At 49.1% G+C, this 16,204-nt stretch overlaps 1 protein-coding gene across 1 annotated transcript; it reads left to right on the forward strand.

Annotated features, from left to right (window-relative positions):
• The first annotated feature begins 781 nt into the window (after positions 1-781).
• On the forward strand, positions 782-7,513 carry LOC124687149. The gene is made up of 4 exons (XM_047220972.1): positions 782-790; positions 4,734-4,739; positions 5,621-5,901; positions 7,131-7,513. The coding sequence occupies exons 2-4, from the start codon at positions 4,734-4,736 to the stop codon at positions 7,483-7,485; spliced, it is 642 nt and encodes a 213-aa protein (XP_047076928.1). The 5' UTR covers positions 782-790; the 3' UTR covers positions 7,486-7,513.
• The last annotated feature ends 8,691 nt before the right edge of the window (positions 7,514-16,204 follow it).

Below are 16,204 nucleotides of genomic sequence, written 5' to 3' on the forward strand. Positions count from 1 at the left end.
CGCGCCCTTGTGTGTTGGTTTGTCTCAGTGCGGCGGCTTTCCTTAGGTCACCCCTGCCGTCTCATAGAGGATATGTTCTTCATGATTGACGTAGCTGAGGAGCTCAAAATCCTGGCGCTCTCCTTCCGCATGATTAAAACATGTAGTTTCCTTTCACGCCGAGCCTCATGGATGTGGAGCTCGAAGAGGTTCCCATCCCTTTAGGAATTGTCCTCGACGTGCCCTTTCGTGCTGGCCCCTGTACGGAGGACTTCATGCACCGCGAGAACTTATCAACCTCGACCCCATGCTGCAGATACTAACCGATTTCACCGCTCACACCTACAAGGCACAAACGCTTATACTCAATATAACCATGTCGCCGGAGTGACCACCGCTCACAAACATGGTATTGCACAAGCGCTACATCTTTGCCATTGGGTTTAAAATAGCCGGCTATAGCCGGACTATAGCCCCGCTATAGCCTTTCCCGCATGATGCGGCTAACTGCTATAGCCCGGCTAAACATGCCAAGTCAAATAGCCGGCTATAGCCAAGATATAACTGTTCTGGGAGGCCGCGACTGTAGCCTATAGCAGGCTATTTAAAACATTGGTTTGGCCCCATGTTTGAGATACCGGCGGCTGGTGGCACTAGGACAGCGGCTGCACCTGCAAGGCATATTTTTTTCGATAAAGGGCGCTTCATTATTCAAAATATTCAAGCATTACATCCAGCCTCTGCATAACTAAGATACACATAGCCGTTCAAGTAACAAGTCTGAACAAAATATAAAAGATCGATCAAAAGAGTCAAACTAGACTATGCTACGTTGGCTTCAATCCGCCTAATATGCAGCCACTCATGCCGGGAAATAAACTCCTTGGCCATGTTCTCCAACCATGTAGACACCTCCATAAAGAGGTCTCGGTCGTCCAAGCACTGAAGTGGCGACCATGAACGGAGCAAAGCCGTACATCGGTAAACGACCTGCATGAGAGAAGAATTCTTGTCATTGAAAACCTTGTCATTTCTACATAGCCATAGCGTCCATACGACTGCAATGGAGCCCACTCTGATAAGCGTTTTATACCTAGCATCTACCCCATTTAGTTGCCAAATATATTTGCAACGCTACGAGGCGACTCCTTTAAAATGGCTAAGTGCCATGAAATTCAAGATAGATGAATACTTTTTGAAAGTAAATGGATCTATAAAATTAATGGAAATGGATGCAATATCCTTGAAGAAGCTCGACTTGTAGAAAAGTTGTTTACAACAAAGTTCAAAGAGTTGACTACGATAAGATTAGATCTTCCGTAGTGATGCTTATAGTCCATGCGGATTATTCTAGTGATCGCTACATATATTTTTATGAGATATGGTAGTAGGATGGCAGAAATACATTCCTTACCAGAAGTGTGTATTAAAGTTGTATACAAGATACAACAGAGTTTTTTGCTAGTCCGTATAATACTAGATAGGTATACAAACTTCAATTGGATGAAGTGAGTATCACGGAGTTGAAACTTCACCGGATGAAATAATCAAAGAATTTTGATTTCATCGGAAATGATGAAGATACTTGTATTTGCAAGAAATTAAGTGGGAGCGCTGAGACATGGTTATAATATTATATGTGGATGACATATCATTGATGATAAATGATGTAATTATGTACTTGATGTGATTAAGAGGTTTCATTGAGAATTAACTTCAATGAAAGGATATGGACTAAAACATATTTAGCGTCAAGATCTATGAAGATAGATTAAAGTACATAATAAGTTTAAGTCTAAGTACATAGAGTAAATATTGAAGTAGTTCAATATGAAAACGTCAAGAAGGTGTTCTTTTCCATGTGAAGGTTTTAACAAGACTTGAGTGTATTTGACACTCAATGAGTAAAAACACATGAAGTGGTTTTAGATGACGAATAATATGTACACAATCAGATGTCCTATGCTCTAAAGTGTTACGAGCATATACCAGAATGATTCATGTGAGGATCATTGGACAATAGTAAGAATATCGCTGAGTGCTTTAGAAGAACCAAGGATATATATAGTTTTGTATGGGATAATGACAAACAAATCGCTGTAAGGTGTTGTACCGATATTAGTTTGGTCACATATAAAAATGAATTTCAAATCTCAATTAGGCTAAGTGTTCATTAAAAGGTAGCATAATGCTAGATTTAGATGAGTTCTAAATATTGTAACGGATTCTACAAACGAAGGCAGAGTATGTCATTGTTTAGACAATGACGGAGGGTGTTTGAGTCAAGGAGTTCTTTGAGAACTGGGTGTAGTTCCGGTGGTGTCAGAACTTTGAAGCTATATTGTGTGTGACAATATTGGTGACATATTTCAGACTGCGGAATTAAGGTTCCACCAGAAGACTAAGCATATACGATTAATGCCGACTCATTTGGAAAATGAGTGATGCGTGGAGACGCAAATGAATTGCAAAATACATACGTTTCTGAGCGTGTCAGATTCGTTGACTGAAACCTCTCCCGTGAGCAAAACATGAAAGCACTAGAAGGCCAAGGTGTTATATCTTTACAAATATAAACTAGATTATTGACTCTAGTGCAAGTGGGAGACTGTTGGAGATATGCCCGAGAGGCAGTAATAAAGTAGTTATTGTTATATCTTAGTGTTTATGATAATTTTTTACACCCCATGCTATAATTATATTAACCGGAAACATTGATACATGTGTGTTGTGTAAACAACCAGAGTCCCTAGTAAGCCTCTTGCTAAACTAGCGTGTTGATTAATAGATGATCATGGTTTCCTGATCATGAACATTGGATGTTGTTTATAACAAGGTTATGTCATTGGGTGAATGATATAATGGACACACACCCATAATAAGCGTATCATAAGATCAATTCATTAAGATCATCTTGCTATAAGCTTTCGATACATAGTAACCTAGTGCTTCGACCATGAGATCATGTAAATCACTTACACCGGATGGGTACTTTCATTACATCAAACGCCACTGCGTAAATGGGTGGTTATAAAGATGGGATTGAGTATTCGGAAAGTATGAGTTGAGGCATATGGATCAAGAGTGGGATTTGTCCATCCCGACGACGGATATATATACTCTAGGCCCTCTCGGTGAAATGTCGTCCAATTAACTTGCAAGCATGTGACAAGGTCACAAGAGATAACATACCACGGTACGAGTAAAGAGTACTTGTCGATAACGAGGTTGAACTAGATATGGAGATACCGATGATCAAACCTCAGACAAGTAAAGTATCGCGCGACAAAGGGAATTAGTATTGTATGTTAATTCAATCGATCACTAAGTTATCGCTGAATGTGTGGCAGCCATTATGGATCTCCAGGTCCCGCTATTGGTTATTGATCGGAGAGGATTCTCGATCATGTCCGCATAGTTCACGAACCGTAGGGTGACGCGCTTAAGGTTCGATGTCGTATTAGTAGATTCGGAATATGAGATGGAGACCGAATGTTTTTCGGAGTCTCGGATGGGATCTAGGACATCACGAGGAGTTTCGGAATGGTCCGAAGAATAAGATTCTAATAAGAGAAGTTGATTTTAGGGTTCCGAAAAAGTTCGGGATTTTTCCGGTATCGTACCGGGAATCTTCTAGAAGGTTCCGGGGGTCCCACGGTGGGGCCCACCTGTCCCGGAGGGACCACATGGGAAAAATGGGTGGTGCACCACGTCCAGATGGGCAGGGGATGCTGCCCACCATGGCCCATGCGCCCCACCTAAAGGGATAAGGCCAAATCCCTAAACTTAAGGGGGGGGGGGACTTAGGAGGCAAGTCTCCCCCTTGGCTGCCGGCCCTAGATGAGTTGGGGGGCCACCTTGGCCGACCCTAGCCCCTATATAAAGTGGGGAGTGGGCACGGGGTTGGAGACACCCTTCCCCAAACCCTAGCCACCCCCTCTCTCCCTCCTCCTTCCTCCTGCGCAGGCTTGGCGAAGCCCTGCAGGAATTTCTCCTCCACCACCACCACGCCATCGTGCTGCTGGGATTCCGAGGGTATCTACCACACCTCCGCTGCCCGCTGGAACAGGGAGAGAATGGACTTCATCGACACCGTACATGCGACCGAGTACGGAAGTGCTGCCGGATTGCAGCACCGGAACGATCGACTACATCAACCACGAGATCTGATCTCGTAAGGCTTTGGATCTTCGAGGGTTGGTATCTCATCTCTCTCGTTGCTTCGATCTTCATAGATTAGATCTTAGCTTTTCTAGATTGGATCTTGGTTTTGTTCTTATTCATGGTAGAAATTTTTTATTTTCTATGCAACGAACCCATCAAATGCATATGCTGTTCAGATCAAAGATAAGAGCCATGTCCTGCAAACAACAACATACCAGCACACAATGCGGCTCCTCTTTGTCATAAAAAGCACTGAAGATCAATGTATGCATCACATCTCTTTCCCTATTTTAGCCTTTTGGAACAAATTTACATAACAAGAGCACAGGTAAAGTCATCCTCGGGCGTCAGGATTGGAGGTCTCTGTAGAAAAACATCATAAAATACAACTGATGAGATAGATAGAACATTTGATTGGGTTCCCCTCAAATGGACGTACATGCTTCCAGTTTCAAAGTAACGGAAAAAGGGAGTACAATTTTTGCTATCATGGAACAACTTATCAGCTTGGTGGAATGTCCATCAGATGAAGGACAAAAGAAGAGAAATAATCGTTCACTAAAAATGTGAAAAAAATTATGGGACTCAAGATGATGATACACTTCATTCACGTAAATTGAAAAATAGTTGTAACTCCATTAGAATGATGTAGCCTACCACACTATCTCAAGAGTTGTTGATCCTAATGAGGTATAGACGATGTAAGTTACGAGACGTCTTCGAGGGAAAAATATGATACTAAAATGTTTTTAAAAAAAAATATGCGGCAGGGTTCCATGTTTTAAAACATACTTCAATGTCTAGTACAATTTTTAGAAATAAAAATAAATCAGGTGGGGTGAAGATTTGAACTCAAGACCCAATATTCTAGTTCAAAGGCTTCAACTAGTTGAGCTAACATAATATTCTGTCAACTCTAGACAAATAATATATATAAAGGGTAGGCGAGTGGATTTGGTGATCAGGGGATACGTGTGCACCGCCTAGACACCATTGGATTTGCTTTTAGATTCACTCTCCGCGATTAGATGCTCACGGCGAAAAAACGGCCGTGAAATCCCAATGCAAATGCGAGCCGTCACCACAGCTTTCCCATCCCATCCCCAACTCCATGAAATTGAGTACCGCATCCTCGCTCGCTACCTCGCCCTGCTGCCCCTACCTCGCCCCAGTCACCCTGCTGGCTGCTGCCCCTACCTAGCCCCTGTCCTTCACGGCGCCGGCGCGGACGCCCTCGTCAAGTTCCCCGGCGGCAAGGCGTTGACCGGGGAGAAGGACGGGAAGAAGCCGTGCACGCGGAGCACTGCCGGCACAGCCCTCGGCACGAGCGCGGCGCCGTCGGTCGCCACCTCCGCGAGCGCGCTGCCGCCAGCCGCCACCTACGCGAGCGCGCCGCTGCCGGCCGCCGCCTCCGCCTACGTATGACTATAGTTTATTTTTTTACCGATATAGTTTATTTTTTGGAGTTGGTCATTCTAAGTTGGGTTGCTCAAATTGTTTGCCAGGATACTACTTCGGAGTAGCGCAAATGACATATCTGATGCGTGCATCTGTTAGTGTTGAATCGTTGTCTGTTGTTGATATTACCATGGAAGAGGAAAATCTGAAACTTGGGCTCTGTGGGCTGGCGAGCCTGACGTTTTGTGTTATGTTAATCTGGGTAACTCTGAAGAAAATGATGCAGAGGTTTGTTGTTGACTGTGCTGAAAAAATCTGGGCTAGATGTCTTATTTATCCAACGCAAGGCTGGGCAGTGGATTTCAAGAAGGAAAGCGCTGATAATCATCCGGAGGCTCCGAACCTCCGGATAGAGAGCTTGACACGTGTCGTCTACTTTAGTCAAAGAAAAACCACATGTACACAGATCCCACCCTATTCATCGTGCCAGAGGAGCACCAGCACACATCAACTTCGCCGCACCCCCATCGCCGGCGGAACCCTGGCTGCCCAGCTCGCAGCACCGCCGTCGCCGGCGGGCAGCACCGCTTGCTCCCATCACCACCGCCGGCGTAAACCTGGCCGCCCAGCTTGCAGCACCACCGCCGCCGGTGGGCAGCCCCGCTTGCTCCCAGCACCACCGCCGGCAGCACCGCTTGCTCCCAGCTTCATAGCTTGTGCGCATCCTCGATAGAACTTCGCGAGCCTCCATCATCGCCGGAGAAGATACAGCCGCAGCTGCGGCGGAGGCCGTTTGGTTTGCAGCTCCCAGTGACAGCCGATTGCAACCCGGGCGGCGTCCCTTTGCAGCACCGCCGGAATTGCTTGCAGCTTCCCGGCGCCGCTTGCAGCACCGCCGGAATCGCTTGCAGCTCTCGCGGTGTCCATTTGCAGCTCAGGCGGCAGCCGTTTGCAGCACCGTTGGAATCACTTGCAGCTTGCCGGTGCCACTCGAGCACCGCCGGAATCGCTTGCAGCTCTCGCGACGTCCATTTGCAGCTCGGGCGGCGACCGTTTGCAGCACCACCGGAGTTGCTTGTAGCTTCCCGGCGCCGCTTGCAGCACCACCAGTACAGCTTTGCAGCTGTTGAAAATATAAGCCAGCAGCTACGGTGGTGAACCATTGCAGCTCGGACTTCCACCGTTGCAGCTCCGGCGAGGTGCTGCACGGCGGCTGCGGCTTGCAGGTCCCACCGCCTGCCTCACTGCTCGGGCTCCGCCGACCAGTTGCTCGGATCTCCGCCGTCCCATAGCTGGGAGCTCTGCATCCCTACTCATCGGAGCTCCGCCACCTCGCAACGCGGTGGCGCATGGCAGCAGCGGCGCGCCTTGCTGCGGTGGAAGGAGTCCATGCCGACCAGGCGGCGTGGTGATGTCGGGAGACGGAAGAGAAACAAGATGGGGAAGAATGAGTGGATGAGGAGGGCGACGAAGGGATAAGGTCGTGTGGTGGTGGGCCCTCCCACCGCTGTCTCATGATGATCGATCGGACGTTCCAGGACCCGGAGGTTGCGGAGCGAGCAGCCTCCGACGGATCCAAAGCATTTTCCTTTCAAGAACTTGTCTCTAAATGACGAGGGTATCCTGGTGTTTGAGTGTCAGCATGTGATCGATGATGACGTGAGTCAGTTCTCACTGCTTGAGGTGGATGTGGGAATTCCTGAACCAGGCTTGGTTGCAAATATATCAGAGACGGGAGTAGCACCTTCCTCGGGGGAGAATAACGAGCAACAGTTCATGACAGTGGCGAGCAACAGAGCATCACCTTCTTGTTCAGGCGAGCGCGTGGAGCAGAGTAGGCGCTGCCGGTTTCGCTTGGTTCCTGCAGCTAATCCGAGAAGCAGCAGGTCGAGGAGGAGGAGCGGCCCTGCCCCGGCGAGCTGTCGAGGAGGAGACTCAACGTAGCAGAGGACTCGCAGGGCAGGGAGGACGACAAGGAGGAGGAGCGGCCCTGCCCCGGCGAGGCATCTGGCCGCCGCAACGAGTCACGTCGCAGGTACCTCTGGCCGCAGCGGCGAGGCAGGGCGAGCTTCTTCTGGCCGCGGCCGCGGCGGCGGACGGCGAGGCAGCTGCGGAGGCGGGGGAGAAAGAAGACCAGAGCAGCGCCGACATATGAAGTGGCGGCCGCTCCATCCAGCAGCGGCGACCTCCTGCGCGTTCGTGATGGTGACGTCCGCTAGCTCGTGCGTGTGTCCTAGGTGATGGAGCCCAGACTATTGTAAATCGAAGAAGAAAAGAATCATTGGCCAACATTTCGGCAGGATGTAGAGTAACTGCCATCTTTCTATTCTCTATCCATAAGGAAGATGGGTAAGGAGAGAGACTTGTGGGTCTGGTCCACAAGAGAGGACAACAAAGTTTTTCACAGCCAACTAACACCGTTTGACACGTGTCAAGCAGATAAGGGGTGCTCACGTATCCCCCTGATCGCCAGGCTTCATCCGTAAAGGGTAGTGTGGTGCCTTTGCCATAGGCGCCACACATGGCTTCCACGTCGTCAGCTGCACGCCACGTATGCAAGATGTGTGGCGCCCTTCGCATAGGCGCCACACAATAGGGTTAGTAGAGTGAAATATTTTCGCCGGAGGATCATTTTATGCAATATTTTCACCAACAAGTTATTTTTGTGTAAATCGCCGGATTAGTAGGGCTGGAAAGCGAGCAGCAACTAATCCCGTGGCGACGGTGGAAGCTGGTGCAAATGTCCACTAGTGGAAAAAGGGGCTTCAGGCCCGGTTCATATGGGGCTTCAGGCCCGGTTTTCGAACCGGAACTAACCAGGCGGGACTAAAGGGTCCTCCCTTTAGTCCCGGTTTAAATATGGACCGGGCACGAAGGCCCCGCCACGTGGTGCGGCGAGGGCGCTCGTGGTGGAGGACCTTTGGTCCCGGCTCGTGGTACGAACCGGGCCTGGAGGGTCTCGCCGCGGCGAGAAAATTGCCGTTTCTCGCCGCGGCACAGGTTTAGGGTGGAGCAGCGTTTCTCTGCCGCGGCAGAATTTCAGCAATGCATATATCATTCAAGAAACCACAAAATATCGTTGTGAATATATATATAGACATCGTCAACAGTACACGTAATGCATGCATATTTACAATATAAAGTCGGATCTCTTTACTAAATCTATTTGCCTTTACGAAGTTGTTCAAGATCTACGACCTTCCGATAGTGCTCTCCAGTTGGGGCAATGGCCTCGTTAAGAAAGAATCCCGCGATTTCCTCTTGAATTGCTCGTATGCGATCCTCCGTTATGAGAGTGTCCCGCAGGCGTATCATCTATATTAAAAAAGGAGATCAATATATATGAATGGAACTCAATACAATTGATGGTAATAAGATTAATTGTGAAATATTGTTCACGTACACAAGTGTGGTGTATAGCATCATCCACATCCCTGTGACCGGCCATCTCACGAATGAAGTCGCAGACGTAGTATCCGCATAAGTTATTCCCGGGTTCCTGCCTCATACACTTTACGAAAAAATAGTTCGATCAAACTAATAATCAAGCATAGTGTTGAAAGAAAATATCATAGAATTTCACGGATGACGTGGGCATTACCCTTCGGGTAACCAATGTTGCTCTACCCTACACGGTCCAACTAGAGGCCCATGAAGGTACCCGATGGCAAGATGGGCCACTAGGACGGTGCGGCGGAAGATTACTTGAAGTACAAGACATGGAAGAAGCCGGACAAGGAAAGATTGGAGATAGATCTACTGTAAACCTACTCGTACTCGAATAGACCTCTCGAGACCTGGCCACTTATATAAAGGCCAGGAGAGGGGCTATCGAGGGACAATCAATCTTAGCAATCTTAGCCAACAGAAGCTTAGAACTAGGTTACCCTAGCAATTAGCTATCTCGACGAGATCTCAGCCGAACTATTCGGCACCCCATTGTAACCTGTTTTCATCATAATCAAGAACGGACGGGCAGGACGTAAGGGTTTTACCTCATCGAGGGTCCCGAACCCGGGTAAATCGCTCTCCCCGCTTGTCCGTGAACCGATGTCTCGTGTCAGCTTGCAGGATTCCATCAACCCTAAGCCCCTATCGGAGGGCATTGCCGAGGAGCACCCTCGACAATTGGCGCCGTCTGTGGGAACCCTGTCGGCACAAGGCAGGGCATCGGCAGATCCGATCATGGCATCGTCGGCTTCGCCGGCAACTTCATCAGCAACTTCGTCGACACCATCGTCACCAATCCTGGGAAGCCCGATTCGATTCGGTTCCTACGAGTTTACTCCACACAGCGATTCCTCCCGCTCGAACTTTTCAAATCTACAAAGGAATATGGAGATGACCTTCGACAGCGTCCACTACAACGTCAACGCAGAGGGAATCCTTCGATTGCTAGAATCCCCCACCTCCGGATCGACGAGCTCAAGCGCATCATCGTCACTCGATCTGTCGGCTGGTCTGACGGGATCGACGTGCTCCCCCGTGCCCTCGACTCCCCGCTCGGTGTCCTCCATGTCGGTAGGGTCGGATGATTCCTCATCTTCGAAACTAACTTCGTACTACTGCCTGAACTGCGACACCAGGCACGGGCTGGGATCTAGCGACACGCCGTTCATCTGCAACGCCCAGTACTCATCGGGAGAGGACAGCATCGACAGTACCATCCAAGGAACCACCCGAAGAACGGCGCACCATCAGGTTTATGTTGCCAATAACACGGGAAACACAAGGCGCAGAGGAGACGAGGACCATACCCCCCGTTCCAGTAGAAGGGCGAGCTTTGAAAACAGCGCCAGCAACCGCGACAACGATTACACCATCGCGGATGAGGAGTGGGCAGCAGCAAGGGCAGCAGTACTCAACAACACGCCGCTCCCCGCAGGAACTTCGGTTGGAACCCTCAATGCTTATCGCTCCATACTAGAGAAAAACCGGGAGCACCTGTCGAAAGAGCAAGCCACCCTCGAGAGACGCCTATCTGCGGCGGATCGATCCAGCGAACGGCGAAGGGGCTCGCAAGGGAGTGCCTCCCGAAACACTCAGGGAACAGGCAAGCACCGGTCGAGACTATCCAGGCTTTCAGAAGATGACGCCAGAGAAATAACGTCGAATCTGACCAAATCCTTCATGACTATGGATACCGCCGGCATGCCACGGCCGAAAACCGTTGCAGGAGCAACAGCCAACCTCGCCGCATACCTCATCAACCAGCGCCCCGAAGGATCCATGGCTCAAGCTCATCGAGGTGCCCTGGAAAGTCTCGCAATATTGGGGAACAACCTAGTCCCGTCAAAGGAAAGGACCACCGTCCAAGGCAGTGGGTCGAAACATCATGCGAGAGATGCTCGGGACGAAATCACCCAGAGCAAGATCGATAAAGCAAGGCGACGACGCGCCGCTAGGAAGGACGACGACATCGATTCTTCGGATGAGGACCAGGAGTACGGCGGCGAACTCAGGGGAGCCGACTGTCTAAGTTACAAGATCCGCGAAGCAATGCCGCCCAAAAAGTTTAAGCCTACCCCTACCGATGCTGCCAAGTACGATGGGCAGCAAGAACCAAGATCCTGGATAGACGACTACCTGCAGACTGTGATCCTACACAAAGGAAACCAGATAGCGGCAATGCAATGCTTACAGCTTTACTTGAAGGATTCAGCACGGGCTTGGCTAAGGGGGCTGCCGAAAGGTTCTGTTAAATCATGGGACGACCTAGTAGACGCCTTCGTTGCCAACTTCCAAGCAACGTACAAGAGGCCCGTCGGGATCGAAGAACTGCGGAATTGCCGGCAGAAGCAGAAGGAGTCGATGCGTTCATACATCGGGAGGTTCACAAAGCTCCTGAACGCTGCCGAAGACGTGTCTGTCGACAGGGCAATCGACGCTTTCAGCGACGGCGTTCAGCGGGAAAGCTACATAGAAGAACTTGGGCGCAAAAAGCCAAAAACCATAACCAAATTAATGGAAATCGCCAACAGTTGGGCTGATGGTGAGGACAACGTACGAAGGCCACGGCAGCGCAGTGATGACGAAGACGACGACCAGCCGAAGCACGACTCGGGTGGCCGAAGGGATCGTCACAAGAGAAGGAAGAACCGCAACTACGATGATAATAATCTGGTAGCCGCAGGATATTCCGATCGACAGGATGATCGAGACGATTGGCACGACAGTAACCGGAACAACTCTGGGAACCGTGGTAACTATAAACCACGACAGCAGAGGACTCCCGAATTACCCTACGCCGAGCAGATCAACGCCCCCTGTTATTTGCACTCGTATGTCGATTCCAAGGACGGCAAAACGAAGTCAAGTCACCTGCTCAGGGACTGTCGGCAGTTCCTTGACATGCACAAACTCATCCAGCAATCAGGCCAGCAACAGCTACCACCACCACCCCCACCTCCACCGCAGCATCAAGTCCAGCAGGCTCAACCCCATCAACCCAACGAGGCGTTCCCACCACCACGTGGGCAGATGAGCATGATCCACAGGACATGTGTTTCGAAAAGGGAGATGAAGAAGCTCACCCGAGAGATCAACTTGGCAGAAAGCATCATGGCAAACATCCCCGAGTACGTCGAATGGTCTTCTCAGAACATTACGTTCAACCGAGCAGATCACCCGATGACCATACCAAAACCGGGACACGCCGCCTTGATAGTCGAAGCACAAATTGGGGGGTTCAAGATGAGCAAAGTCTTCATGGATGGTGGAAGCGGGCTAAACCTGATATTTGTCGACACAATTAGAAGTATGGGGATCACCATGAGCATGCTGGAAGAAACAGACACCTGCTTCCACGGGATCCTTCCAACCGCACCGGGCCACTCTCTTGGCAAAGTCTACCTGAATGTTATCTTCGGCAGGGCCGACAATTTCAGGAAGGAAAAGATCGAGTTTGAAGTGGTGAACTGGGAGTCACAGTATCACGCTATACTCGGGAGACCAGCGTATGCCAAGTTCATGGCTGTGCCGCATTATGCATACCTCAAGCTGAAAATGCCTGGGAACAATGGGACAAACATCACAGTTTATGGAAGTTTTTCACGCTCGGACAATTGTGATCGCGACTTTCAGAGGATTGCTGCAAAGTTCGGGTCACAGCAAGAAATCGTCGACCCTCCGCCCAAGCTGTCTCTACGGGAGATCAAGGAAGAGAAAGATGGCAGGGAAATCAAGAAGAAGCCAGCCGCTCTCGCCCTTAAAGCCTCAGCAGCAGAAGCTTCGGCAGCAGAAGCCTCGGCAGCAAAGGGTTCGGCAGTTGATGGCACAGAAGGCTTAGGAGATAGCAAGACGATGGCAACCACCGCTCAAACCCCTGATGAAACCAGCAACGCTGCAGCAATCACTAACGCGGTGAAGAAGCCAGAAGAAGAGAAGAATCCCTTCCTTGACTGAGCAGTTTACTAGCCTTTATTTTCTTTTTCCTTCATTATAAACAGGGCCTTCCTTTTTTCGCCCTCTAGCATCGTGCTTACCTTATTAATAAGAACTTAAGCTTCGATTCTTTGTTAAGCATTGCAGTAACCACAAACTTCTAAGCCCCATCACTATGCAAACATAGTACAAGGCAGAAGATCGCGCTTCAAAAAAGCCTCTACGAGTGCTAAAAGACGTTCACCTTCCTCCGCATAGATGCCTCTACGAGTGCCGTAAATAGCAAGAGTTTGGAAATACATATAAACAACAACCCACGTTCGATATTTTACTTATGGAAATATCAAGGAACAACGGGCTCATCGGCAGAACCACTACACCCGAAATATTCGGGAGTGCCTGTCGAAATTTAAAAACGGTTGAAAGCAAAGTTGCGCATACAACAGGTTTAGCAAAACCTGCAACACGAGCTGATCACTCAAATGATTTGCTAACCGACCAATATGCATACATCTAAACGAGCAACCAAGATTCGCTCAAAACTTGCCAACGGCAATAACATGGTAAAGGTACATATGCATGTATCTACCGAATGAGAAGGCATCATTACATAATCCAAACACTTGGATAAAGTAGCCAAATTATCTATTTACAAAACGGACATTAAATCCCTGAAATCACCCTTGCGGAGTTCCTCTTTCTTCAGGTACCCTTGAGTCTTCCTCGAGTCTGTCGACAACTATGTTGGCAGGCAACAATACCTTCGGGTACAGCGCCTCCAAGTCTCCAGTAGCGTTGGCAATCGACAGCAAACCTGCCGAAGGATAACGGGCAAGTACAAGGGCAAGTGTAAACCTGGCCCCTGCAAAAACTTGCGCACGTACCAAGTCTCGGACCTTCTTGGCGTTACCAAATTCAGACATCAAAGCAAGGAGAGTCGGGGGAACTGCGTTCAAAGGGAACATTGTCTTCCAAACCACCCTCATAGCCTTGTAGCATTTGTCAAAAAAGTGATGGACCTGCTGAATTCGATCCTGAAATTGTGCTACAGCCGAAGCCTTCGAGTGCTCCCGCCAGAAAATATCTTCGGCTGAGGACAGCTGAGTTAACGCATTCACACGCTCGTGTATCCGTTTGTTCTCTTCTGCGCGGTTCAAAGCTATGACTGGCATGGAAATAAACAGAGGATCAGAATAGATACTATCGACAAAAAGGCGCAGAGATCAAGGAACTCACAGTTCAAGCTCTCGATAGCTTTATGTAGCTCAGTAAGAGCGTACCGCTCCACGTCGGCTGCAATCTCGCTCTTCTTGTTGACAATCGCAGCTAAGGCATAAGTGCTGCGCAGGTCCTTTTCCATCTGGGTGATCCGATCCTTCATCCGTTGGATTCGATCACCTTCGGGAAGAACGCCCGAAGAGTCATCAACAAACGAGGGCACCGGGAAAACTTGCAGGCAACAGCGTTAAAAGGATGATGGTTATGGACAAATCAAGCATCCAACATAACTCCCATCGGGAGAAGTACAAGAAATTCCTATCAGGAGATGTACAAATGAAGATATTATGACAAAAGTATGTTGGCAACATTGCCAGCACAGTGTTCATTACAAACTTAAGTTCTTGCAACAGAATAATGTTTCACACTAGCCCAAGGGTAAAATTGTTACAACAGTCAAGGAGCCTGAGTCTGAGTCGACAGGCTGGGGCCAGCCGATGTCTTTCTCGACGAAACTAAATCAAGGAGCTGGCGAGCACAAGTACGGGCGGATGCTGTAAAGGCGCTTAAGTTAACAAGTCGCCCATCTTTTTCTTTCGGCAGCTCCTTAGTCATTTCTTCGATGTCAGCCTTAAAGCCGCAACCCATCATAAGTTGGAAGGCAAGAAGGGCACCATAGGTACGTGAGGTGCGCTTGAATACCTCGATGACTTCCTTGGTGTCGACTGCGAAGGCATCAATCAGCTGCCCCAGAGTCTTCTCCTGCTTGGCCTTGGGGAATATCATCGAATGCATCCGCGCCAGAGCACCCTTTCCCTTGTCAAGAAGCTCCCGGGTAAGCTGGTGGGTGGCAAGAACCATCGACACACCATTCGCCGGGGAGTTGCTTGGAACTCTGTCCAAAGCAGTAGCAGGGATGCTGGCGGCTTCTGCAAAAAATTCAATTGGAGGAAATCATTGATGGAGAAACGGATCCATAAAAAGTAATAATCTACAAGAGGTGTATGAAAAAGCTTACCAAGTAGAGCTAAGGCAGATTGACGAAGGAGCTCATCCTTCTCTGCTGCTCGAGCTTCCTCCTCCTTCAGCCTCTCTTTCAGCTTGCTCAGCTCATCTTTTAGGGAGTCCACCTCCTGGCGAGCTATGGCAGCCTTTTTGATGGCACTATCTAACTTTGAAGAGGAAGACTTAGCTTCCTCCTGCAGTCGAACCTTGTCCGCCTCCAGGGAGGTAAATTGAGAGGCGAAGGCTTCTAAAGAGGATATCACACCTCGTAGATCCTTGAAGAAAGGGAATGTTTTACAAAGATCATTAGGCAAAGACACATAACAAAAGATTTCTGTTAGACCTGATAAAGACTTACGGAAGGAGGAGTTGTGGCAGCAGCAGGGGTATCTTTCCCTTTGGAAAGGGAGGAGGCAGTCGACGCTTGCGCCGCGGGAGCCGCTTTAGGAGCCGAAGCTTCGGAAGCTGCGGCGGCTGGCGAGACAGCATCAGATCTGACCCTCTTAGGTGGAGGCTCAATGAAAGCATCGTCACTGCAAGAAAGATTTGATCGACCAAGTTATGAGGAAAATGTGAGAAGACCAAGAAGCTGAAAATAGTAAAAAGAAGAAGAACACTTACATATCAAGAAGATCATCTTCATCGGCAAAGCCGCCGATTGATCTCTTCGTAGGTGGAGCCCTGGTCTCCTCCGCAGCTGCATTAACAAAGGCATCGTGATCAGCGTCATCATCGCGCACTGATCCCTCTGTGTCGCAAGTGTCATCGGCTGATGGAGGAAGATTGGTATGAGCAGTTTCAGAATCTATCAGGTCGTCGTGATCGCTTGTTGGGTTTGTATGCTCAACAGTACGAAAGTCAACAGGTTCTGAAGAGCCTCTTCCTTCGGAAATATCATTTGGCAAGTTATGTAAGTCCCCGGAGGCTACGAGGGTCTGTCGAAGAAAAAGATAAATGAGAACAACGGTAATTGTATCGATTAAGCAAATAGCAGCATAGCAAGAAATTGAGGAGGGAAGTTACCTCTGGTGGTGGATGTTCAGCGTCAAAGGGAATA

The sequence above is a fragment of the Lolium rigidum genome, chromosome 2 (genome assembly GCF_022539505.1).
Source record: "Lolium rigidum isolate FL_2022 chromosome 2, APGP_CSIRO_Lrig_0.1, whole genome shotgun sequence".
Classification (NCBI taxonomy): domain Eukaryota; kingdom Viridiplantae; phylum Streptophyta; class Magnoliopsida; order Poales; family Poaceae; genus Lolium; species Lolium rigidum.

Coding starts and splice junctions, on each gene's coding strand:
- LOC124687149 (XM_047220972.1), top strand. Junction 5,902..7,130: donor ACGCAAGGCTGGGCAGTGGA/TTTCAAGAAGGA, acceptor AAAGCATTTTCC/TTTCAAGAACTTGTCTCTAA.